Source organism: Trachinotus anak, unplaced genomic scaffold, assembly GCF_046630095.1.
Source record: "Trachinotus anak isolate AG129_WGS33_773 ecotype Australia unplaced genomic scaffold, CSIRO_AGI_Tana_v1 ptg000025l, whole genome shotgun sequence".
In the NCBI taxonomy this organism is placed as follows: Eukaryota; Metazoa; Chordata; class Actinopteri; order Carangiformes; family Carangidae; genus Trachinotus; species Trachinotus anak.
The window spans coordinates 21740001-21766163 of NW_027273876.1; the positions used below are offsets into that span (position 1 = coordinate 21740001).

General features: G+C 41.3%; 3 protein-coding genes and 1 pseudogene across 13 annotated transcripts in view; 1 reads left to right on the forward strand and 3 right to left on the reverse strand.

The window, feature by feature from the left end:
- Positions 1-663, reverse strand: part of map2k4b (mitogen-activated protein kinase kinase 4b) — a 16635-nt gene extending 15972 nt beyond the window's left edge. For 8 of the 11 annotated variants that reach the window (XM_071462168.1, XM_071462173.1, XM_071462165.1 and 5 more), the window contains exon 1: positions 446-644. In XM_071462168.1, coding sequence (XP_071318269.1) covers positions 446-551 — 106 coding nt within the window. In that variant the 5' untranslated portion in view covers positions 552-644. Of the gene's footprint in view, positions 1-445 lie in introns of all 11 variants that reach the window. The other 3 variants (XM_071462174.1, XM_071462170.1, XM_071462169.1) reach the window with 2 other exon arrangements.
- Positions 664-1423: 760 nt separating this feature from the next.
- On the reverse strand, positions 1424-4821 carry adprm (ADP-ribose/CDP-alcohol diphosphatase, manganese-dependent). Its single transcript, XM_071462179.1, has 3 exons — positions 4030-4821; positions 2771-2893; positions 1424-2243 (listed from the first exon to the last, which is right to left on the reverse strand). The coding sequence occupies exons 1-3, from the start codon at positions 4601-4603 to the stop codon at positions 1918-1920; spliced, it is 1023 nt and encodes a 340-aa protein (XP_071318280.1). The 5' UTR covers positions 4604-4821; the 3' UTR covers positions 1424-1917.
- Positions 4822-6523: 1702 nt separating this feature from the next.
- On the reverse strand, positions 6524-11256 carry rsph1 (radial spoke head component 1). The gene is made up of 8 exons (XM_071462180.1): positions 11076-11256; positions 10836-10949; positions 10404-10509; positions 10171-10261; positions 9517-9652; positions 8429-8500; positions 7462-7570; positions 6524-6666 (listed from the first exon to the last, which is right to left on the reverse strand). The coding sequence occupies exons 1-8, from the start codon at positions 11124-11126 to the stop codon at positions 6620-6622; spliced, it is 726 nt and encodes a 241-aa protein (XP_071318281.1). The 5' UTR covers positions 11127-11256; the 3' UTR covers positions 6524-6619.
- Positions 11257-12733: 1477 nt separating this feature from the next.
- Positions 12734-26163, forward strand: part of LOC139608424 (myosin heavy chain, fast skeletal muscle-like) — an 86356-nt pseudogene continuing 72926 nt past the window's right edge.

Here is a 26163-nt window from a genome sequence, read left to right on the forward strand (position 1 = left end):
GTGTATTATCTACTTCGTGTCATGCTAGCACCTGCATTACACTGTATCACCCAGTATGTGTTACCGCCATGCCATAGATTAATCAAAGAGAAGTTTATGGCTCACCATCTAAATGCCATTGGTAATGTTTGTCCACCGTGCTGCATTTCTAACACCGGTAAATAACCTACTCACCCCCACAACAACACTTAGCAAAACCAGTCAGAAGTCTGCGTGTTAATTATATACGAACAGGTCATTTAAAATGTGCATTAACGCACACTTCTACTCGTTAACAAATTCAGGCACGCATTTTACTTTGAAGGTTCTGACCGGAAGAAGTAATCAATCGGTGCTGTCTTCACTATGCTGCTGCTCCTTCTGGAGCTACGAGCTACCTCTCCCACTAACTCCAGCGTCTTCAGGTGAAACGGAAAAGCACGGACTCCAGGCCGCGGCCGCCAACCTTGCATGCTGCTGCTCTGCGTCTGCTGGTGGAGCTGGTGCGACGTGGATCCTACGCCGCCGCCGCTGGAGCTTGTGGAGCTGCTGTCAGGACTGGGAGTCGCCATTGTTGTTGGATTCCGGCAGCAGCGCTCAGGCTGCAATGCAGAGTGAAACTTCGCCCTCTGCCTCCAGACGGGACACTGCGCCACTTGAACGCAGCAGCTGCACCACGGCCACGTCTGTGCCGGCAGCGTTCAGGGGCCGTCGGAAATACGGGCTCTCACTACATATTACACCCCCTGTTTATTGTATCAACTCTTTTTCCCCCTCATACTTATTCAACAAATAGTAATCACAATCTATATTTAATCTATAGTGTTAATGTTGCGTTTTCTCTCCCTGGCTCAGGTTCTTTGTGTTTCCTTTTTTGGTTTGTTTTTTAATATATATTTCATTTACATTTTACAGTTGCATCCTCGGCTGTTAAATATGTGATAATGTCAAAGATTGTAGATTGTGAAATTCATCCTTTAAAATATGTGTTGCTCAGGGTCCAATTATTAGCTTTTCAAAGCATTCAGCCACATCTCATAGCCTTCATGACAGAGTCTACTCAGGTGTCTTGGAGATAATAGAATAATCCCATGTATAACTGTTATCATGTGGTCATAGATACCACCGGTGAAGAGAATGTGAATCAGATGAAACTCTCAGAAAATAATAAAAAAATTGACCTCTCACTTTAACATTCATTCACTACTGCATTGTCAGAAAAAACACCCAGTGTTAATTCAGTATCATGGTGTCAAGAGACATGTTTAAGATTGGCTTCATCAAATTTCACGTGATAATTGTCTCTTCAAAACCCAAATTAACTTTTCTTTGCTTTATTTCAGGTAGAAAACTCAAATCTACCAATTTCCCATGTAGCCTGAAGGCAGCACATGACGGCAGGGAGATGAATGTGACATTTAGCCAGACAGGGAGGTGCAACTGCTGCTGGGGTAAAGATTTTTATTAGTCCTCATATTGATTTACACTGTAAAAAAATACAGATTTGCTGATCTTATCAAAACTGGGTAATAAATCAATTATAGTTATTGATACACAGCACTCATCAAATATCTCCAATGTCACTCAGCAAATACCATCTTAAGAAAAGCAAAAAGGCTGCAATTCCTCGTTAAAATATCTAAATAAAAATGCAACCTCAAAAATTAAAATCAGAACTCAAGTATAATATATTATTTGAGGTACTGGATATTTTCTGCTGAGGTAAGTGGACGTAACAGCTTGCGTCTAAAGAACAGCACAAAGTAAATGTGTCTGTATTTCTGTAATAGCATAGCTGTCAGTTCCACCTTTGAATTGAACTAAAACAGTGTAAATGTGTAGGACTCCATGTGACTTCATCACCTCAGCTGCAGTACGTCCTGATCAGCTGATCAGCTGGTTGGAGGCCTGTGCTGTGCTGTGGGAGATGGATGCAGGTTACACTGCCCTATCGTCTGTGTCACTGTGGCGTCGTGGAAACAGAAACACTCGATCTGGGATCCTCCCGCTCCCTTTCAGCACCATCCTGTCCTCATACACGGACACTGTGCCGAAGGCGTTGCTGTCAGGTTGAGTCTCGATCACCCCCTCTAACGTCAGGTGGTGCACCCCTGTGTCTTCGTCGTGGTAGTATCCACCGTCGTGGTCGTGTCCTGCCATGACGCACACCACGCTGCTGTGGGAGCGAATGACTGCCAGGAGCTCGTCGAAGTTCCAGGCGAGGCAGATGGGGCAGGTGGAGTAGGGGTGGACAGGGAGGTGACCTGAGGGGGGGGTGGATTATCAGTGGTTATCAGGCTCCTGATCAGTTTTCACTATCACACTGACGATGTGATTTCAGCTGACCTGACCCCGGACTGATTTCAGACCACACTGCCTCTGGTCATTTTCATTCATATCATTTAGTGTTACAGAAATGAGCTGATATATATATAGAGACCAGATCCCATCAGAGCAGATGTGGGGCAAAGAGAGGGTTAGTATGGAATAATGTGGGACAGGTTCCCGGTGCTGAGCTGCACAGTGTGGTGAACACTCATTATTTCAGCTGCTGTTGCCCTTTCTGTCTGGAAACCACCTTTGGGGTTTACAACATATCTGCACAGCTCTTTACGAGCCACACTGTTCTTGTGAATCTCACAAGCACCTTTTCACTTCATATCATATTCTCCTGAGTGAAACTGAAAACTCTGAGAACAAAGGCAAAACTCTCTGAGAATCACCTTCACTTATCACGACTTGAGAGATGCCAGAAATAACACAAATATGATTAAGTCCCACTTTCACTTACTGACAATAGTGACTCTTTGCTGTTTCTCATCAGCTGCAGACAGCACAGAGTCTAGCCAGTCCAGCTGGTCCTTGCTGAACCCACCGTTGAACATCGTAAACCTCTGTTGTAGCCCCTCACACTCTGAAACACAAAGCATGAACTCCATCACCTTCTTCCTCATTCACTGTCAAATCAAACGTAAATAAACAGAGTCAGTGACTGATCAAACTAAATCCACATCATTATGTGCTGAGAGAGCTCTTCAGTGCTGGTGTCAGTTCTCCACAAGTACAGATACTTGACCATGTGCCCTTGAGCAAGGCATTAACATGACGTGAAGGCGTGTGATTTGGCAGATCCTAGTGGAAATGTCCTTGATGCAAAACTGAAAGAATATCATCACACTTCATAAACCTTCAACATTTAAATAAAAGTTGAAGTTAACAGATTTAAGGGAAACACAGACTTTCACATTTTTAATTTTAATAGTTATTGAACTGGGTTTGAAACCATCTCTGGAGTCTCCATGTTAATCTAGTCTATGTTTGACAGGTCTATGATGATATATATATATAATAATTTTTATCTCTTATTCAACATTTGATTTGGGGAAAAAAAAGACCATGTTGCATTTCCTCTAAACCATTACATCTAGGTCAAAAGGAAATAGAAAACCATACAGAGAGGTGAGTGGGGAAATCTGGTGCAGTGCCATTATAAATACACCTGTACATTTAATAAACTTATTTTTTTCTGTATTTATTTTTGTTTTCCATTCTTCAATCAAGCTCATGTCTGGGGTGTATGTGCGTTCTTTACCCAGTTTTTTTAATAATTATTTATTATTTAATTATTTATTATACATTTTCTAAGATCATTAATATTATATAAAAGCAATTTTAATCTATTTACCCTGCAACACATTAGGTATAGTATTAATGTGGTAAATGTCACCATCCCTATCTAACTTTTATGCATAATTAAGTTGATGTATCCTTTTATTATTTATTATATCTATAACATGTTTGTTTTACAAGTATATCTGCATGTATATTAAAGAACAAACAGAAATGTTTTTATGTTTTGTGTATTGCATTGTAATGTAAGCATCTGTTAATAATTAATATAAATACATATTTTCAAAGAAATATACCCATTACAAATCAATACATTTAAAATGAATGTATCTATAAAAATAAATTTTAAATAAAGTTACATATAGTCTGGCTTTATTTCCTGCATCAGGCCAATTCCAACACAGTATAATTTCCGCCTACCTGGGGGGCAGTTGAGGTCCTGGTTGTGGTTGTGCTGTGTGATTAAAGCCCTGGCTCGGAGGTACTCCTCGCTGGACTCCTCTCGGCCCAGCAGGCTCACGTCGTAGGCGTCCAGCACCACGAACGTGAAGCCGGGGACCGGGCTGAAGTGGTAGGCGTAGATGTCGGAGCCAGGCCGGGCCGCCCCCGGGCTCCCGCCGCCGAGCAGCGAGGTGTTGAGCCTGGAGCCCAGCAGCGAGCTCCTGCTGAAGTTGTACAGCTCGTGGTTTCCCCACACATGGTGCACCTCCAGGGGGCTGCAGCCCAGCTGAGTCAGCACGGCGTCCAGCGCTCGGTCCGAGGCGCCGGAGCACTTGTTGAAGCCGTCGATGAGGTCTCCCAGCTGGAGGACGAACGCCGGTTTGACAGCCGACCCCGACCAACTTTCCTGGGCGTTCCCGAGCAGCTGGAGGCTGCCCCGGTAGTACCGCCGCCTCGTCCGGCTGTAATTGTACCCGTCGTCGATGTCAGCGTACTGGATGTCAGCTATGACGCCGAAAGTAAACAGTGGCCCTCCCCGGGCGCAGCCGTCCATTCTCGGTGTTGTCTTCGGAACAGCTAGTGCGTGTTTACGGTCAGCGCCGAGGGGCTCTCCCGCCCAGGAGACACGAACCACCGCCCGGGGCCCTCTCAGCCTCCACACCTGCGGACATAGCGCCAGCCTGCGGGGTTTCAGTTCCCTCCGTCCCGCAGAAAGACCGCACAGTGGCCCACGGTACTGCCGGTGACAGGTACAGCACAATAAAAGCCACCACTTCCGGCTGTGTCCTTCAAAATAATGCTGTTATAAAACCACGGATACTGAGAAAACGTGGATATGTGTACCAATATGGCCGCCAGCTGTTTCAGAGGAGGCTGTCATTTCCCCCGTGAGGACCCGTGTTGTTCAAACCGTGGCATCCTCCTCGGAGTCAGGAACAGTGAGAGTTTTACCTGCATGCCCAGAAATTAAAGCCAAATACCTCAAGTTCTCACTTTTCTGTCCATGGAACTATCTCATTTGACAGTGAGTCTCTTAGGATATGGATTCATTTGATACTTGTGCCTCTAATTTCTCAGGCCCCAAACCAAGAAAAGAAGAAGAGGAAGATGATGGTTCCACAGTGCCAAAGAGAACAAGTGCAACATGAAGGAGGCTGAGCCCTGATCACTTGATGTAGCATGACTAAAGGAAGAACTCAGCCAGAGGCCACTCAAAACTGGGCCAGGCTTATAAACGTCTGACTGACTGAGGACAGAGCTGAAGGACAGTTGTGTGATCAAGTTACACCACTGGTCAGCGACGTGTTGGACTTTTCCTCTTGGCCTTTGCTCTTTCAAATGAGGGACTTTAAGCAGCGACGGTTGAAGGGACGGCTACGGTGTGAAGTGATGACATACAACAGATTCCAGCCAAAGTGTCTGCTGCTTGGGAATGACTGTTTTGCCGTAGCCAGTGATACGTTAAAGAGTTAGCAGGTTATTATAATTTTTTTATATTTGACAATGACCTTCAATTTAAAGTTTCGCCAAGGTCTGTGAGGGAGAGGTTTGCCCTGATCCAGGATAAATATAAGAATAAAATGAGTGAAGATGAGAGGAGCAGTGGGGCATCAATGGGAGTAACAGAATTACATCAGTTAGGAAATAACAGAGAGCCGAAGAACTGAGATGAGGGAAGTAGAACAGAAGGAAGGTCGATGCAGTCCTGCCCGCTGCAGAGGAGGCGAGGAAGAGGACCATGGAGAGGTGGGCTGGGCCAAACGGAGGCTGAGCGAGGACGGAGAGGAGCACAGCAACAAGTGTGGGAGAAATGACAATGACACAATTTAATTTTTGAAGGAGAGAAGCGAAGCTGATAGAGAGCTGAGAGAATTAGAGTTAAAAAGTTAGATATAGAAAAGCAAATGAGAAGAGCACAACAGTCACAGCAGCAATATTTAGGAATAACGCTGCTGTTCCAATTGCAATAGTGCTCCTGTCCTCGGGGGGCTAGACCTCTGAGATGAACTTGTGAATTTTGAACTCCCAATTAGAGGAGTCTGAACTTGACGTACTCGAGAAGCAGCTCTACTGAGTGTATGTGCCACATTTGAAGAAGCTCCATCAAGGCATTACTGAGACATCATGTCCACGACAACGGGACAAACGTACATATGGACAGACGGACAACTCCATATGCGTCTGGCTCTGGCTGCTGACGGCACAGAGGCATAAAAATCCATTTGTTATCTGGGCCCTCGTGGACATGGGCAGATGTCAACATTTACACTGCACAGAGTGAAGCGGCCTACTCTCCCTTTAAATTTTACTGAAGAAGTATTCTGTTATTCTGCACTGGCCACAGGGGGGCAGCGTCTGCTTTATGCTGCACACACTGTTTACATCCAGGATAATTTCAACAGGGAATGAAAAGTTTCCATTTGTTACAATTTACAATTACAATAAACTGTATAAAACCATGACATACACAGGCTTCACAGGATATGTCACATATATATTTATTTGTGTAAGTTATTTTACTTATTGAACAAAGGCTGAAACGTGCAGGATGGTGGATTGATCACACAGGTCAGTTCTCTCCCCCCTCCTCTGCAGAAGCTGCTTCCTTTTCCCCAGCTAAAAAAAAAAGAAGATACAGACAGACACAACACTTACTGAGTGAACACTTGGTCACTTATCTTTTTCCTTGTCTCACTCTCAGAACATTTGATCCTGTCTGGCCTCTCTTTGAAGACGTGTGCACAGCAACACTACAAACCAGTTCTAAAATTAGCCCTGAAGTTGATTTTATGCCCAAGATTTTGTCTACACCCTAATTAGTGCAGTGCAACAATCACAGGTTTGTCGGTGTCTTTCCTCAGATGGCTTTAAATAAATTCTAATAATAGTTCATAATTTCCTAGAATGTGTAGATGATTTCCAATGTTGTAAATGTGTTTCCAAAGTTGGCAAAAATCTCTGTCCTGCTTTATTTGAATGGCCAGAAATATAGACAGATACATTCAGAGTATCAAAGTAATATTTGGGGGAATTTGTAACATGTTTCCTATGAATACACACATATAACACATGCTTGAATTTTTAACGCTGCTTCTGATTTTTTTTAGACTACATATTGTAAAATCCGGCAATTTTTAAGCAAAAAACATAAATTAATATTAAATCCACAGATCCTTGGCCAAAGGCTTTGAACAATGTAATGTAAGGAAATACAATATACAGTTACAGAATACAGCTACAGACAGTTAAATGAAACAAAATGTGTTGTCAATTTTTTAAATACTCAAAAACTTTTACGGAGTCTGGTTGGTGAAATGAGAAATGTCTTGAGTCAGTGGGATTCTGCTGGTAATTCTGGAGTATTTCTAAAAGCTGTGACCCTGGCTGCCATGTTGGGTTGATAAAGTTCACCTGAAGCCTCTTTGGCTGGAGTCCACAGCGTCAGGCCGGTGACATGCTTGGGAATCCACTTGAGGACTGTGGTGGAGGCCAACGCACCCCACTCACCCTCACCTCGGTCCTGTCAAGAGTTGAATTAGACAAATCTCGAAATCTTTTTGTGTACAGAGAGAAATTCGTCTAAAATATATCACTGTGACACATTTTGTCTCATAATACAACCAAAATGAACAAATGTTTTTCTTTCTTAATATTTTCACCTTTCCAGCCTCTGAAAATCACAGCTCTTGCAGTGTTTGCATCATGTTATGCTTGTACAGTCTTTAGTGCTGTTACATTGACTTCAGCTGATCCAAGGCAAGCATGAAAACATCTGCAAACTCCAGAGGCACCAAAGGTGAAACATGCTGCAGCTTGGATCTCAAACACAAGTCTAGGTTATTTACATGCGCCCTGCAGTTTCACTCAGGATCATGCACTTCAAGTGAATTAAACATGCTCTTAGGACAGGCGTGAGCACACTGAAAAACATTTATGTGTCTGTACCAACAACTGTAACGCCTTCTTATGCATGGAAAGACACATATTTGAAAATACCACAAAGTCATCATGCAAGACACTAAATGACTGAGTGAGCTATGCTACTGACAACAGCATCAGCAGTAGTTTACAGAGGCAGCACCTCCTCTGCTCCTCCTGAGGCCCCTAAGGTGACATAGCCGTCGCTGGAGCCCGGGTAGAGTGACTTCTGTGTTTTTATGTTTTTACCGTTCTCTTCAACGTCCGCTGGCTGGAGGTTTGGTCAGGAGAGTTGTCATGGTTATGTTGTGTCTGAGTGTGTTGTGTCTATAGCATGTCACAGTTTTGGTTTGAGAAAGTTCCAGGTTCAGCATTTACAGCAGAAGTAGGATGTAATGAGGCAGTAAAAGCAGTTGAAACACTGAAGTGAAACAATGGGAGTGTGTTGATGTTGGCTTACCTGCTCTGTTTGCTGGTATACACCATGTTGCTCACACGCGATGTCGAACACATACTTGCCCCGGCCGTAGGGCTGCAAAATAAGAACAGGCTGGCAGAGACAGCTCCAACATTGAACAGCTAAGATGCCTGATTGATGATGACAACATTACCAAGGTCAAAGTTACAAAAGCTACCATCAGTTATTTTGGCTTACTTATCAAATGGATCAAAGGAATTTGTGGAACATTAAAGTGAGCACTTTGAACAGACAAATCCACACTTAGTTATCACCTGTAGTTCCCTCAGCTCTACGATGTGTTTCAACATCTTTCAGCTCATTGTTTTCATCATCCAGCTGCAACAGTGTTGTTTTGCTTCAGCAGAAAAGTTGGTGAACTTAACATTTAAGAGCTAAAGAGCTAGATATTTCCCTCTGGAGTTGGCTGAGACCACAACAGAGCTAAAACCTGACAGACAATGACTAGTAGTGTTGCTTTAGATACACAACTGTAACCATTTGTCACATCAACTTCACAGTGTGATAATAGGTCAGTGTTGTGTTCTGCTGCCCCCAACTGGCCAAAAATAATTACTTAGGCTGCATTAATCTGTCTTTTTGTCACTAAAAATAACAAATGTTTGAACTATTACAGCCTTGTAAGGTTGATACAGAGAACATGTTAGCAAACTGCACATCCAGCAGCAACATTAGCATTCATCTGGACACACCTGATGACTAGAAGTCCAATTTTCACTTTAGGGTTTGGTCTCCACTGACCGAGAATAATAGTTTGCTCTTAGCTGCTTAATACTTCACTATGTTTACCAGCCAGTTGCTAATTTTGTCTGTCTTCATCTGGTGTGAAGCAGGTAGCACACAGTGAGGAGGTGAGCTGCAGAGTTGGGTGATAATTAACTATAAATGACTCTCTTCATATGGCACAGCCAATTAAAAAACAGTGCATCGGTGAGATTCTAAGATGCTTTTGGGAAATGGGGCCCAGACCACTGAAACTGTCATGACCCCGACTACAAAGTCTACAGTTCAACTAAAATATTCAAAACATTTCTATTAATCATGAAATAAGTCATAAAAACAGAACTCACATTATTGTTGGCAAAGTTACCCTGGTATCTGTGGTTGGAGTGGATGTACTCTCCAGCTGACTCCATTTTGCCATTCACCCACGAGCCCTTGTACTGTGAGCCAGTGTCATGGTAGTGGTAGATGCCCTGACCGTGCCTGGCAATCAGACACCGTTTGAATTGATTTAATTTAATGCACATAAAAAGATGTCAACACATCTATGTTAGAATGTGGTTGAAAGGTTAAAGTTTTTGTGATAGCTAGTCTATATATGACTGTTATCTTGATTTATACTGAAACATAGACAGTTAATACTGTTGAAACAACACATGTGACTTAGACATGTAAAAAATGTCATCACATAGATGTTGTTTGACCTGCAAATCAACAAATTCACACTAACTGGGGAGTTAGACTTCTGTAATCACTACTGGGATTACAAAAAGTATAATCGTATTTCCAGAAATCCAGGAATCACATTCTCCTGTATTCATCTGTAGTACTGATACAGATGAAGGATATCAAGCAGGATTTAAATTTAGAAAGCACAGGAGAAAGTGGTGTGTGGATCCAGGATGTGACCTTAACCACAGAGGTGGAGTCTGTGCTTACAGAAATGAAATCTACAAACATCTCAGTGACATGCACTGGTGATTTTAAAGTTGTAGATTGACCTCATATGATGCAGCCACTCTCCGTCATATGTGTCTCCATTGGGGTAAGTGTAGACACCGTGACCCTGTCTCAGGTCCTCGACCCATGACCCTGACAGACAAAGAGAGGCGACAATAAGAGTCTGTCTTTCTACAGCTCTGTGTCTGGACTTCAGCTGTAAATTTTGATAAACACTCTGTAGACACACACAAATTAAATCCATCTCAACTCATGTAAAGTGTCTTTGTTTTACCTTCATATTTAGAGCCATCGGGATAGTAGAAGGTGCCCTGTCCGTGTTTCATGTTCTCATAATAGTCTCCCACATATCTTGCCCCATTCTTGAAGCGATATGTCCCCTATTACACAAAACAGAAAAAGACAACTATACATTAATTAAAGAAACAATAGTTTTACAGTTAGCATAATCATAACCTCTTTGGCAATAATAAGAATATTACTAGAATAGTGGATGTTAACAAGTGAGTAAATTCAAAGTGTACATTCATCATTAAAGGTTATTTAATCCTACTCTTTCCTCACAATGCTTGGACTAATTGCTGTAGAAACTGCTGTTCTTTAGTCAATGAGCTCCATGATGAGTATTTCAGTGTTTGAAGGTGTCCTGGTCTTTGCAGTGGTCTCAGAGTCCTCTCAGACCCAGACTGGACCTGTAGTATCATACCTGTCCATGTCTCTTGCTGTTCTCATACTGTCCCTGATAAGTGTCTCCGTTGGGCAGGATAGCTTTACCGACTCCATGCCTCTCTCCCGCTTCATTTCTGTCCCCTTGATATTCCTGCCAAAGAAACACACACAGACACGAGCTGTTACTGTTAGTGCTAACGTTAGCTTCAGCCAGCTAACGTCACAGCAGCAGATCGACAGAAGTATCTGAACTAACTACATAACCACAACTTCTCACCCCGAGTTTACTGTGTTCATCATCAAACTCTTCAGATCCTACATCCGACATCGTTCTGTGCCAAAGCGGAGTCTGGACGAATCAATCTTTGTTTGAACCGAGGAGCTGAACGCTGGAGAGACGCTCAGCACCCTGCGCGCTCTTGGTGGTTTACAGTTACCATGGCAACGGCACCTCAACGTCACCAACAACCGGAAGCATGCGAGGTACCAACAGTATATATGACAGCATACATGTATTATACATCCTCTAGAACTTATAATACATCCACATCCCAACATACAAACTTTGGATACCGACAGACAGAGTTTTCTCCAACATTGTCATGTATCATCCTTTCTGAAAACCTAAACGTCCCGAGTCTGGAGCTAGTTGGGATTTTCATAATGCTAGACAGCATATGCCGATTAAATATTTCTTTTAAACATATATGCGAGTGAATGTTAGAGGAAAGCCCCTTGGAAGTAATAATACAGCGCTGAATGTTTATATAACTCATCCGTTTAAATTTTATGAAGACTTAAAGTTACCGTAATTGAGGGCGTGGCCTGTTTAAGTGACAGGCGGGTGTCGTCACAGTCGTTAGCTGTCTGCTGACGTCACTCGGTGTCGTGACCTCTGTGATGTCAGAGCCTGTTGGAGGACTTAATATCAGACAGATAGTTTGGCTTGTTGTGCGGGTGACTAACAGAACATGAGAGGTCTGTGCTGCTGTATTTGCAGGTAAGTGAAATTCTAATGTTATTTATTTATTTATTTATTTATTTATTTAGCACTAATTAGCAGGTGTGCTCGTTATTCCTAGCTTGTTAGGTTAGCTCGATTATTAGCTAATTAGCCAGGAAATGAATTAGCCTTGGGTTGGTCTTCAAGCAAAGCGCCAAAATACCCTGCTGTGCTAACGATGCTAGCAGAAGTGTATGTGTGCCACAGTCATAATCAATACACACACACACACACACACACACACACACACACACACCTTTAGTTGGGAGTTAGTAAGGAGTCAGGTATTTCCAAGATGGCGGCTTGTGCTGAACTAGCTGCGCACTTAGTGATGCCCAAAGTGTCCACAAACATTTAAACATTAAAATTTTAAAGGACATTTGAGTCTAGAAATTATCTTATTAAAATTCACTAATAAACCTATTATCATACTTTATTATATTTTAATGAAACCAATAAAACTCAAATTTAACTTAATATATTATTTGCCCTAGTTTGTCCTAGGGGCAGACAGCAAAATTAGCAACAGTCTGTCTGCTGTTGCACAGGGGCAGATTTTGTGTTTGAGGGACTCTAGGCAATGGGTCCTCTATCATCTATTATCCACCTTTTCTCTAATTGAGAATGATGGTGTTGGAAGTGGTAGAAATACTCAGATATTTTATTTATGTAAATATATTAATGCCACTGTGAATATACCCTAGTAAAAATCATGCATTTATATTTTAAAGTAGTGTAATCATCAAAATGTATTTTCAAGGCAGAGCCCATGTTAACTACTTTTAAATCAGAATCAGAATCAGAATCAGAATCAGAATCAGGTTTATTGCCAAGTATGTTTTCACGTACAAGGAATTTGTTCTGGTGAATGGTGCAGAGCGCACCAAAACACCGAGGCAGCCATCTGCGGCGCCATTGTGCCTGCACTGCTTTATAGTTTAATATGTAATACTGGATCATATTCTCTTTTTTGCTCATATATATTTAGTGGTATAAGAGAGTTTTTAACCTCTTAAATATAACATGATATACATGCAGCCTTCTCTTTCTTGAACTAGGTATGATATTAACATACTAAATTAATCATATTGAATGTTAATTCAAATAGATAATTATTTCAGTTCATATTTGAGTTATCAGTTTACAGTGGTTTCATAATATTTCACTTGGATTAATAGTTGTTGCCATCAGCCATTTGTAGCCACGTATAGTAAATTTAAAAGGCTCGATCTCTGAACACATGAACAACTAAAAGAGTGGAAGAAGTTCAACCATTTAGAGGATGACATTTTCTACATTTTACCAGGAAACACGAGTTTTTTTATATTAAGTATAATTATAAATAGATAATTATAAATTCATTATAAATCTTATGTCGTCAACTTTCATACTGAGATTGAATGATACACTGAATATCAAAGTAAATCTATATCCAATAATTGTGTAGAAATAAATACAAGCAAATTGGTAGCCAGAGTCTGTATTAGTCTGTAGTAGTGTAGGCAGTGGATGTGTAAGAGTGGGTGTTAATTTTCAAAAGAAATAATGAAACAATAGAAACTATAATGCAGCTGTCAGTGGGAAGAGGAGGTCTGCAGCTGGACTGGCAGCTACTCTGACCTTTATGATGGGACCGATGCCACTGACTGAGCTGCCATCAGCTCCAGCAAGAAGTGAGGCAATGACAACATGAACAAACCTGATGACAGAATATTGGCTTACGTACACAATTCATTCAACAAATAAACCAGCAAAACTTTTTTTTATGAATACAGCAATTTATTCTTATGAGAACTGAAAACTAATAAGCTGAACCGTTGATTAAACTGTTGTTTAATTAATTGAACATTATATTATCTATCATTCATTCAGTATAATGCAACTTTAGGATTATCATTATGTGGCTGCAATATTTGTGTCATCAAATTTCCTTTTTAAAATTTAATTTCAGTTTTCTTCTTATGCTTTTGTCCAAGATAAACCAGTAAATATGCATCCAGTTCCAGGAGACACTGACAATAACAATAACAAGAACAGCAATTTCTTCAACAAAACTACGAATCAAATTCTATTCAATTTATCAAAATGTATTGCTTTAATATATTATTAATGATAATTATTGATGTCAGGCAGCAACACTTGTTAACAGCTGTCCATCAAATTATATCAAAGTGCATCTGACAGATAATAGACTGAGTGACCTCTGCTTAGCAGCCCTTAATTTAGACAACTTGAACTTGACTTGACATTAACTCATAAGCCATGAGATTTTACCATCTGTTGCATTAAAGATTAGAACGAACTCTAGCTGCAATCCACAGCATTCACTTTGGCTTTCTGAGACTGATGAGGAGGTGATGTTCAAATGTCTGAAGCAGTTCAATCAATACAAACACATGGCAGTTATAAAAAAGGCAAGTGAAAGGCAGTTTGTAGCTGCAGTGATAATCTGCATTGCATCATTATCCTCAAACTGACTATCAATGTCCTTTTGAGGACAGTCACTAAGAATATCTCACTCCTGATTAATGCCCTAATGTAGCCCATATTTAAGGTGGGGGCAGTGTAAGTCATAGGTTCATTGGTTGCTTGTTCATGATTTAGCACCCCTCTTGTCAGTTTACAGCCTTCTAATCTTCCTCTCATGACACTGACAGCAGATCTAAACATGAGTGACAGTTTGAAGACCTCAGTTCATTCAAAGCTGGTGGAGATGTTTACTCATTTTAACATCCTGTCACCTTGTTTACACCTTATGGCCTGTAACATAATGCTGGCGGCATCTGTCTTCATGTAGATGCACTTTTGCCAATATCACTCTAACTCAGAGAAAACTTTTTTTTTTTTTTTGAGAAACGTGCTTTTTAACTTTCTTTCCAAAAGTGAGATCAGTGTGTGTTTAATATAGAGGGAGAGCCAGGACGTGGTGACTGTATCATAAAGACTGGGAGCAAGGGGAAACAGCTTTCCTGGCTCTGTGCAGAGTTCAGCAGCAGGCCAGCATCTGAGTATCATCACATGTTCCACCCATCCATTATCTATACCGCTTATCCGAACCGGGTCACAGGGGGTGGGCTAGAGCCAATCCCAGCTGACATTGGGCGAGGGTGGGATACACCCTGTCTATCACAGGGCCGACATATAGAGACAAACAATCATTCACGCTCAACCCGAAGGGCAATTTAGAGTCACCAGTTAACCTAATGTGCATGTCTTTGGTCTGTGGGAGGAAGCCGGAGAACCTGGTGGGAACCCAGGGAGAACATGCTGTCTACACACAGAAAGGCCCCAGGCCCAGGGTTCGAACCCAACAACTGCCAGGTGCAGTGGGTCTCTGGAGTCTGGAGCAGTACAGAAACCTGTTGTAAAACCTCCCTCAAATGATCTGCACAGAAACCCTGGACAAACTGATGAACTGTTGTTTTTGTTTCACACCATAAAACCACAAACTGCTCTTACAGTTTCAGGTGTGATTAAACAGACATACAGCATGTTTGCATCAGAGGAGTTGGTGGGTGTGTCTTTTTTACTTTGGACAGAACCAGGCCAGCTGTTTCCCCTCTCCCTCCAAACTCTATGCTAAGCTAGGCTAACCACATCTTGGCTCCAGCACTGTACTTAATGCACAGACATGAGAGTGGTATTGATCTTCTCATCTCTCTCGGGAAAGAATGAAAATATTTATTTTAATTAATGACATAATAAGCATTATTTGGGATAAATCTTTTTGTGTAATTTCTCCTGTTTAAAAGGTTTCTATTGTTTTAATTTTTTTGCATTATTCCTGACATTCATCTTCATCGTCTTGTGGTATAGCAACCTCTTGTTTTCCCGATACGTCCCCCCTGTCTGCTGTCCTCTGGTGTCCCTCAGAGCTGATTCTCTGGGAGATGATGACAGGAGAAAAAACAGAGCTCCAAGTCTCTGACATGACTATTAGCCCACTGTAATCTCTAAAGGAATTCCTATTGAGGGATTCATCAGCTATGCTTTTATTTATAAGCCTGTAAAAGCAATTGCAAGCTCATGGATGCATTTTGTGTAATATTTCAAAACAGTTAATAAGCCACGGAGGCAATGGTATTGTATGCTTTACTTCAGTACTGAAAGGTTTGCATTTACCATCCAAAATAATAATTTCATCACTTATAGGATTAATTAATTAATTAATTTAAAGTCAAAACCGTTACCATGACACTCAACTCCTTTTTGAAAATGATTAGAATCGTGAAGATGAAATGCACTGGAAAAATATATATTATACAGAATCATGTCTAAAGTAACACACTTCACACCTTTGCCTAAGAATAAGCTTCCATAAACACCTCTAAATTTAACTGAATAATTAAAACATTGTACTCCATTAGTTTAATCCATACATTAGCAGAGCTATGAAAATGATTATCTAAGGGGGATTTAAGGGGGAGTTACTTGTAAAAACAAGATTATTACTGGAATATTCCCTCTGCCTCCAGAGGGTAAACACAACCTGACCCAAGATCTGTGGTTAGGGTGCAGACTTCTCACCTCACACTCAGACAGACTAGACACAAAGTCTTGGACATTTTAAGGACTAAATGGTTTTAATAATAATTTTAGTTTGAAACACAACGAAGATGCTAAACAAATCCTGTGTTGGTCTCTGCGTGCCTGGAGCGTTTAAACATCCATGTGAGTGCTGTGTCTCTGGCAGAGGTCACCCTCACCCTTTGCTTTCATTCTTTTCTTGAGCTGCAGTTGCTCCCCGTCATGGATTTATAACAAAAGCTCAGCAGCATCTCTGTGATATCACATGCCAGACTAATCACTTCTCCCTGCCCACATTCATTAGAGGCTTTGACCTAAATATAGGTGTTTGCTGTCTCTGCTAATGCAACAAGAGGGACCTTATAAAAGCAGGAAGGGTCAAAGCTGTCCACATTTTTCAGCAGGGACTTCTGCTGGTCAGGGCGTTGTTCTGATTTATTGTTATATGTGGGTGTGACAGACACTGACTCTCCTGGTAGGGTTTCATCTTGTTTCTGATCCAGGTGTCTGCAGGTGCAGGAGACATAAGCAGATCTTCTGTAGCCCACAAAGGTAAGAGATGATATTGATCAGAGTGACTGATATCAGTCCTACTGTTCTTCTGTTCTAACACCCAACCTTTCAGTCCCCTCAGGGGTGTGATCCGAAGATGAGTTCGGACAGTGACATGAGGGTGTTTGGGGAGGCTGCCTTGTACCTGAGAAGACCTGAACGAGAGAGAATCGAAGCCCAAAACAGGCCATTTGATGCCAAAACTGCAGTGTTTGTGGTAGATCCAAAGGAGCTGTTTGTTAAAGGGGTGCTACAAAGCAAAGACGGTGGCAAAGCAACCGTAAAGACTGAGGCAGGACAGGTAAGTCACTGTGTACAAGGCAGTTTTATTTAAATAGAATTATTGTTTAGGCCTGTTACTTCATGAGTTCTTGAGTTTTACTTTTCAATTCCATTCAACTTCCAATTATCAGCTGCACTGTTTAAAAATCACTCATACAGCAGGCAAAGTGGTGCCGGCAGTCTCTGTATGGTTTTGATGATGAAGGTCACGTCTCTCTGCTCCATCACAGGTTGTCACGGTGAAGGATAATGAAATCTTCCCCATGAACCCGCCCAAGTTTGACAAGATCGAGGACATGGCCATGATGACCCACCTCAACGAGGCGGCCGTGCTGTACAACCTCAAAGAGCGTTACGCAGCGTGGATGATCTATGTGAGTGATGCTGCACAGTGTCACAGCAGATGCTGCTCAGCAGAGACCATGTAGACCAACCTCAGAGCAGGAATGGGTTTGTGATCAATCATGTGTTAATAAAGGAAAAAATCAAGAGCCACTCGGTTTAAAGGTCACAGGTGAAGTCTATGGTTGTAATAAATCCTCTCGTCAGAACAGCAGATTAACTCTTGTAGTTTTCACTCTTCATTCAGCTGCTGCAGTTTGACAGTGTTTGGGAAATGATGTATGTCCACGTAAGCCCTGAAGAGAGTCCAAAAATGAAGATGTCTACGGTAAAAATGGCAAAATTAGCTTTGTTAGATACCTCAGAAGTTCAGCAGGATAAAAACAGTATAACAGTAATGTCTGAATCAAAAGGTAATGACAGTTGTCTGGGCCGTTTGCTGGAGTTCTGATCAAATCTGATCAAACCACATCAACACCTGAAGATGTTTTTTTTTTCCTGAGATTATTGATTTTACTGAGGTCCACGACATTTAATGTAATAACGAAATACTTCAAGTTTTCAGAGGCTTTAACAAGATAAAATATGTGGTCTGGCAATTGACTGAAGCCTGCTAAACTTTGATGTATAGTGTATAATACCAGTAATTCCTGAACAGTATAGTTGCAAATACTAAAACCTGTTATATTAAAAAATGTATCTGCTTTTTCCTGTCGCTCAAGGGTCAGCATGATCTAAAACAATCTGACCCAATCAGAAGTCAATCACAGCTGTCAGTCATGATGTTACACTCCTGTTCTGTAGCATCAAAGGACTAATTTAAACCAAATTTATCAACCTTGCAGGGTTTGGTTTCTCTGAGTGTTTACCTGAAATCTGTTATATTTCTATTGGATCACTCAGAAAACAGTCAGCCAGGCTCAGAGCCTCTCTTCTGATTGGTTGACTGACCTGTCGTTACTAGAGCTCCAGAGAGAAGCCTGAGAGAGGAGATGTAAAACTACACTGAGATGGTTTTTGGTTCTTAAAACCACAAATATATTTTCTGATGGAGATCAACACTTCAGATAAAAGACAGAAGAAGTTAAAATCTCGAGCTTTAATGTTTCATCTGTAAATTAAAAAAAACAAAACAGTTTGTTAACCAAATTTAACCTGCCTTTAACCAAGGTGTCTAAACATCTTCTGACCTTCAAATCCATGCTGACCCAAGCATTTTATTTTACTGCAGACCTACTCAGGGCTGTTCTGTGTCACTGTGAACCCTTACAAGTGGCTTCCAGTGTACAACCAGGAGGTGGTGGTGGCCTACAGGGGCAAAAAGCGCCAAGAGGCTCCACCACACATCTTCTCCATCTCTGACAACGCCTACCAGTTCATGCTCACCGGTAAACTGAACCTGGACAAACATGTTTAGTTATATTCAGTTTTCTATAATGTTCTCGGTGCCTGTCTAATGTCACTGTGGTGTTGTTTTTCTCTAGATAGAGAAAACCAGTCCATCCTGATCACGTAAGCTGAAGCTCCTTATAGATTCAACTTATCTTTGATACTCAGCAACCAAAGAGGAAGTAACACGTCTCTGGTGTGTGTTTTCCCGCTCTGCAGTGGAGAATCTGGTGCAGGAAAGACTGTCAACACCAAACGTGTCATCCAGTACTTTGCAACAATAGCAGGGACTGGCGACAGAAAAAAAGAAGCTAACACCTCTGGAAAATTACAGGTGATTTTATAAAGTTTTTATTATCTTTCAATACAGTAAAACTGCTAATGAATAAGGAATAATCAGTCACTTCATTATCAGCATTTGTGACATCTTTCTGCTGCTGTAGGGGAATCTGGAGGACCAGATCATCTCTGCTAACCCCCTGTTGGAGGCTTTTGGAAATGCCAAAACTGTTAGAAATGATAATTCTTCACGTTTTGTGAGTGAAAAGATGGAAACTTTGTTAAAACCTATAACTGATTTGTCATGCTGAGTTATTATTAATTTGTTTTTTTCCTTTCAGGGAAAATTCATAAGAATCCACTTTGGAACAACAGGAAAACTGGCTTCAGCTGATATTGAAACTTGTGAGCTAGAATACAACACACACATGTAATATTCAGTTGTTTGAGTCTTTCGCTTAAGTCCATCTTGTTTGTTCTGGTAGATTTGTTGGAAAAATCCAGAGTAACGTTTCAGCTGGCTTCAGAGAGGAGTTACCACATTTTCTACCAGATCATGTCCAACAAGAAGCCTGAGCTCATAGGTAACACCTGGGAGAAACACACCTGTCACAGTTATTCTTAAACAGATAACAAAGTTTTATAAGTTATATTCACAGTGTGACGTTATTTTCCCTCCAGAGACTCTCCTCATCACCACCAACCCCTACGACTTCCCGTTCATCAGCCAGGGCGAGATCAGTGTGGCCAGTATTGACGACAGTGACGAGCTCATGGCCACTGATGTAAGATGTCACATTTTCTATTAATTTCTTTTCATTCTCTGCTAACGTGGCTCATACATCACCTCTGATGTGCTTTCAGAGCGCTGTCGACATCCTCGGCTTCACAGGAGAGGAGAGGATTGGCATCTACAAGCTAACAGGTGCTGTGATGCATTATGGGAATATGAAGTTCAAGCAGAAGCAGAGGGAGGAGCAGGCAGAGCCAGATGGAACAGAGGGTAACTGTTATCCATCAAAGTCTGTTTTAATCTTGATTTTATTTTTCCTTACTGTCTGTGATGATCGTCTTTTTTATGTTTGGTATAAATGTAAATCTTTATTTTAAAAAAAAAATCTTTTTCTACATCTTATCTAACTTTTCTTTTTCTTATATCTCAGTAATTTAATCTTTGTCTTTGAACAGTGGCTGACAAAGCAGCGTACCTGATGGGTCTGAACTCTGCAGACCTGCTGAAGGCTCTGTGTTACCCTCGTGTGAAGGTTGGGAACGAGTATGTGACCAAAGGCCAGACTGTCCAGCAGGTATGTTTGTATTATGAATTCCCCTGCACTGTCGCAGACCTCAGGGCTGCTGGGAGGAGGTCACTTGACGCCGCCAACATGCATCATGTTGCTGTGTATCAAGTATCAGGTTTAGGGTACAGGTGCAGAAGGCTTTTTTTAGGCCTTTACATGTTACATGTGACTACTGCATTTCATTTTACATGTTGATGAAACATAGGACAGGGGTTACTTCGTTTAAATTTTCTAGGGGGTGCTATTGAGCCATCCATGTGCAAAACCCATAAAACGTAAATTTCCACCAGGCTGATGTGTGTGCGGTTTCATGACCCTCAAAAAATGATTTATTTTTATGGAGGAGAAAGAGAAAAATTAGAGCAATTCTAGGAGGGTCCTCGCACTGGTCAATACTCGGGCCCTAATCATATATTATTATTTCTTATAATAGTTTATGGTATTTATCTGAATAATCTTATTAATCTTGTTTGTTTTAAAATTTACTTTGCTCCAAGCTAATTCCAACCTATACAGAAATATAATATATTGACATTTACATCCCCATATCAAGAGTGGAGCTGCAATATATGTCATATATCTGGGGATATTTAACCATGTTTATGTACTGTATATAATATCAACAGGTATTGACGGACTTTGGGATAAAGATATGTTTACCTACAATATAAGCATACATACATATTTGTATGGATTAGTCAAATATGACACTATATGAAATTATTCCAATTTATAATAGATTTCATATATGATTTTACATGTGTTTTTATTTTATATGTAAATATATTACATTTGCATATGGGAACATTTCCTGCATGTGCAAACAGTAAACAGTTGCTAATGCTAACACATTCAGTAGCTCTATGCTGTATTTTCACATTGTTGTGTAGGTTCTCTGCCATGGTTACGACCAGAAAAATCAATTCATGCAGCTTGAAGTTGAGATTTATCGCTAAAAGATTGGCATTCGTGGTGTAGAATAGGTCACATCATATTTTATATTGTTCAAAGTATGGCTGAACTATATGCAAAAAATAATGCAGTTATTTTATATTTCAATATGACTTGAAATGATTATTTTTGCATTAACTTTCACAAAAAAAACATTAAAATAATGATGATGTGATTTTTGTTGGGTCTTGTAGCAAACCAGCATGTCCATTTACATCTGGAGAATATGATTTATAGCCCTCAGTGTCTCTGTAGCACCCCAGTGCTTCATCTATGGTCTGTTGTGACACATTTTACCTTTGTTAGAAAAAGACTGCAACTCCTGTGATTTGGATAATGCACTTGTCCATATTGCAATTTTGATAATATTTCAAAGATTTTATTTCCCAAATGTGTTACAATCTTACTGGAGCATGCCATTGTGCAGGTCTACAACTCCATCGGTGCTTTAGCCAAGTCCATCTATGAGAAGATGTTTCTGTGGATGGTCCTGCGCATTAATCAGATGCTGGACACCAAGCAGCCCAGACAGTTCTTTATCGGAGTCCTGGACATCGCTGGGTTTGAGATCTTTGATGTAAGTCAGCATTAAGCAGCGGATTTACTAGAATCTGTATAATGAATTATGTGGTTATACTTAAAATGGTTTGTTTTGCAGTACAACAGCCTGGAACAGCTGTGCATCAACTTCACCAATGAGAAACTGCAACAGTTTTTCAACCACCACATGTTCGTGCTGGAGCAAGAGGAGTATAAGAAAGAAGGGATCGAGTGGGAGTTCATTGACTTTGGGATGGACCTGGCTGCTTGTATAGAGCTTATTGAAAAGGTTGGTTTATTCAAACATCGTATTACACAGATTTATAGAAAAACACACACCGAGTGTTTTGTTTTTTAACACATTTTTTGACATTTTCCTCAACAGCCAATGGGCATCTTTTCCATCCTTGAGGAGGAGTGTATGTTTCCCAAGGCGTCAGACACCACCTTCAAAAACAAGCTGTATGACCAACATCTCGGGAAATCAAACAACTTCCAGAAGCCCAAGCCTGTCAAAGGCAAGGCTGAGGCTCACTTCTCCCTGGTGCACTATGCTGGCACTGTGGACTACAGTATCACAGGCTGGTTGGATAAGAACAAGGACCCGCTGAATGAGACTGTAGTCCAGCTCTACCAGAAAGCCAGCCTCAAACTACTGGCCTTCCTCTACTCTACCTACTCTTCATCTGATGGTGAGAACTGTTGACATTCTGAACATTTTGTTCATTTAAAGGTCCTACGGTCGGCCTAATGATGTAGATGTGTTTATCCTTTAGAGAGCACCGGTGGGGGAAGTGGTGGAGCTGGTGCTGCTGCTAAAAAAGCAGCAAAGAAGAAGGGCTCATCCTTCCAGACTGTGTCAGCCCTCTTCAGGGTAAATGCAACTAAAATAATACAAACGCTGGTTGTGTTGTCTGTAACAAACTAATGACAGTGATGATCCTTTACAGGAGAACCTGGGAAAGCTGATGACGAATCTCAGGAGCACCCATCCTCACTTTGTCAGGTGTCTGATTCCAAATGAAAGGAAAACTCCAGGTATGTTACCAACACTCCTTATCAGACCTTAAAAGTCTCTCAGTCAGCTTCTGCATAACATTGCTCTGGCCAACCTTTAGGGATTATGGAACACCATCTGGTCATCCATCAGCTGCGATGTAATGGCGTGCTGGAAGGAATCAGGATCTGCAGGAAGGGCTTCCCCAGTAGAATTCTGTACGGGGATTTCAAGCAAAGGTAAAAAAATTTTAAAAAAAAAGACATGTTCTGAGAAATTGGAAAACAACTTTTGTTTCATCTCTTGTTTCATTTTCTTGCAGGTACAAGGTGCTGAATGCTAGTGTGATTCCTGAGGGTCAGTTCATCGACAACAAGAAAGCTGCTGAGAAGCTCCTGGGGTCTATTGATGTGGATCACACCCAGTATAAGTTTGGACATACCAAGGTAAGTTAACTGTAATGTTTGTTTCAAACAAAGTAGTTGTTGGATCGTCTAAGAGCATCTGAAACTTTTGAAGTTGAAACGAGTGGGTTGAGGGCTCAAGCTTTTTTTGGGCATTCTTTCTTCTTTCCATTTTTTCCACAACTGAGTGCAACACAATGAACATCTTCCAGAAGAGACTGTTTTAAAGTGTGCACTGTTCTCCCTGTATTTAAACAATTTTTTTTTTTTTGGCCATTTGGCCATGCCTTCATTGGATAGCATAGTGGAGACCGACAGGAAATGCAGGGAGAGAGACGGAAGGGGAATGAAATGCAGCACATGGTCCAGCCGGCTTAGAGTCAAACCAGGGACTTGCTGCTTAGGGCATTTTAGCCCATGTGGTATGTGCCCTAACCATTTGGTTGCCCACAATAATTGCTTCTTAATTTACTCTATGACAGCAGGCCATTCGAAATACTTGCATTCTTATGCAACACATCGTCCAACCTGAACGGCCATGCTGGTTGATTGTTCCAGTGCTCTGATACGACCCATAGGAGTGTCTCCTGAAATAGCGCCTCTACCCCGGCAGGTGCAGGTGTAATAGTTATAATAACAGACACACAGAGTGTACTGACAGCAGTGTAACAGACCTTCGTCACCACGGTTACAATAGTAAATGTTCATGACTTGGTTAGGTTTAGGAAAAGACGGTGATTTGAGTTCAATTAAGTACTTCCTTAAGATTAGACAAGCTTTGTTGTCATGGTTACAGTAATAACAGTGAACGGTCATGGACAATAGAAACAACATAAGCTGCTACTGTCACATGGGAATCGAACACCGCTCTCCTGTGTCATATTCATCCATCCACCCCAACCTCCTCCTGACGTGGACTTTGTCACTCTATAAACTACGTCACAGCACTTTTTCCTTTGCTCCTGTCATCATTGCTACAACCACTAGATGTCGCCTAGCAACAAAACCTAACTATGGGTCATAATATTATACATAATATTTCCTCCTGTAAGATTCATTACCTGAAATTACACAGATGCACAAAAACCACAGAGTTCTTGGAGAGTTGAGGGGACCAGTGTGTGTAGCCATTCAGATTCAACTCATATATACTGAGCAGTTTACACTGAAAACCCAATGTTAACGCTTCAATGCATCAAATATCTTATGGCCTACCCCAGTTTGTATTTTCTGTAGGTGTTCTTCAAAGCAGGACTCTTGGGTTTATTAGAAGAAATGAGGGATGAAAAACTGGCCTCGCTCATCACCATCACTCAAGCCTTGTGTCGTGGCTTTCTAAGAAGGAAGGAGTTTCAGAAAATGATGGAGAGGAGGTAGATACGACCATAGATGCTCAGTTAGATGAACACTGTAGGTCTTTATACATGGTTTCTTGAACCAGAGAACTAAGAAAGAACTCTGTCACTTTCCAGAGAATCCATTTACACTATCCAGTACAACATTCGCTCTTTCATGAATGTAAAACACTGGCCATGGATGAAGCTCTACTTCAAAATCAAGCCACTCCTGAGGAGCGCTGAGACTGAGAAGGAGATGGCCATGATGAAAGTGGAGTTCACCAAGTGTAAGGAGGATTTAGCCAAAGCTGAGGCTAAGAGGAAGGAGATGGAAGCCAAAATGGTTTCCCTGCTTCAGGAGAAGAATGACTTGTGTCTGCAGATTCAGTCTGTGAGTAGAGAAAACACACGTGGCTGTTAAAGTAAGTCATATGGAAGAAGACCTGCGTGCTACATCAATGAATATTGTGTTTCTTATTGAATAGGAAAGTGAGAGTCTGGCAGATGCTGAAGAAAGGTGCGAAGGACTAATAAAGAACAAGATCTTGCTTGAGGCCAAAGCCAAAGAACTCAGCGAGAGACTAGAGGACGAGGAGGAGGTGAATGCTGAGCTGACCGCCAAGAAAAGGAAGCTGGAGGATGAGTGCTCTGAGCTGAAGAAAGACATTGATGACTTGGAGCTCACCCTGGCTAAAGTAGAGAAGGAAAAACATGCCACCGAAAACAAGGTACTGTGTGTCTTTTATCATCAGACCACCAAACCAAACACTTCTCCTAACACATTTACTTCTTCTTACACATTCAGGTGAAGAATCTCACTGAAGAAATTTCTACTCTTGATGACACCGTCGCCAAGTTATCGAAGGAGAAGCTGGCCCTGCAGGAGGCCCACCAGCAGACACTGGATGACCTGCAAGCAGAGGAGGACAAAGTCAACTCTCTGACCAAGGCTAAGGTCAAGCTGGAGCAGCAAGTTGATGATGTAGGTCTATGGCCTTTACCTCTTGCAAATCATAGCATGTGTGGCTTGATGGATTTTGCTGAAAATATGTGCATGTGTTAGCTTGAGGGCTCTCTGGAACAAGAGAAGAAGATCCGGATGGATGTCGAGAGGGCAAAAAGGAAGCTTGAAGGAGATCTGAAACTGACTCAGGAATCCTTAATGGATTTGGAAAATGACAAACAACAGCTGGAGGAACGCCTTAAAAAGTATGTACGGGTGCAGCAGTGCCTAAAGGTAATGATAAGTACTGAGCACATCCTCTAATCACATGGTGTCGTTCTACATGACAGGAAAGACCTTGAATTCAGCCATCTTGTTGCCAAAATTGAAGATGAACAGAATGTGGCTGTGCAATCTCAGAAGAGGATCAAGGAACTTCAGGTACTTCAAGAAATAGAAACTTGAATTAGAAACTCCAGCAAGTCAAAGGACGACCTTTGATTGTGGTTGGTTTGCCT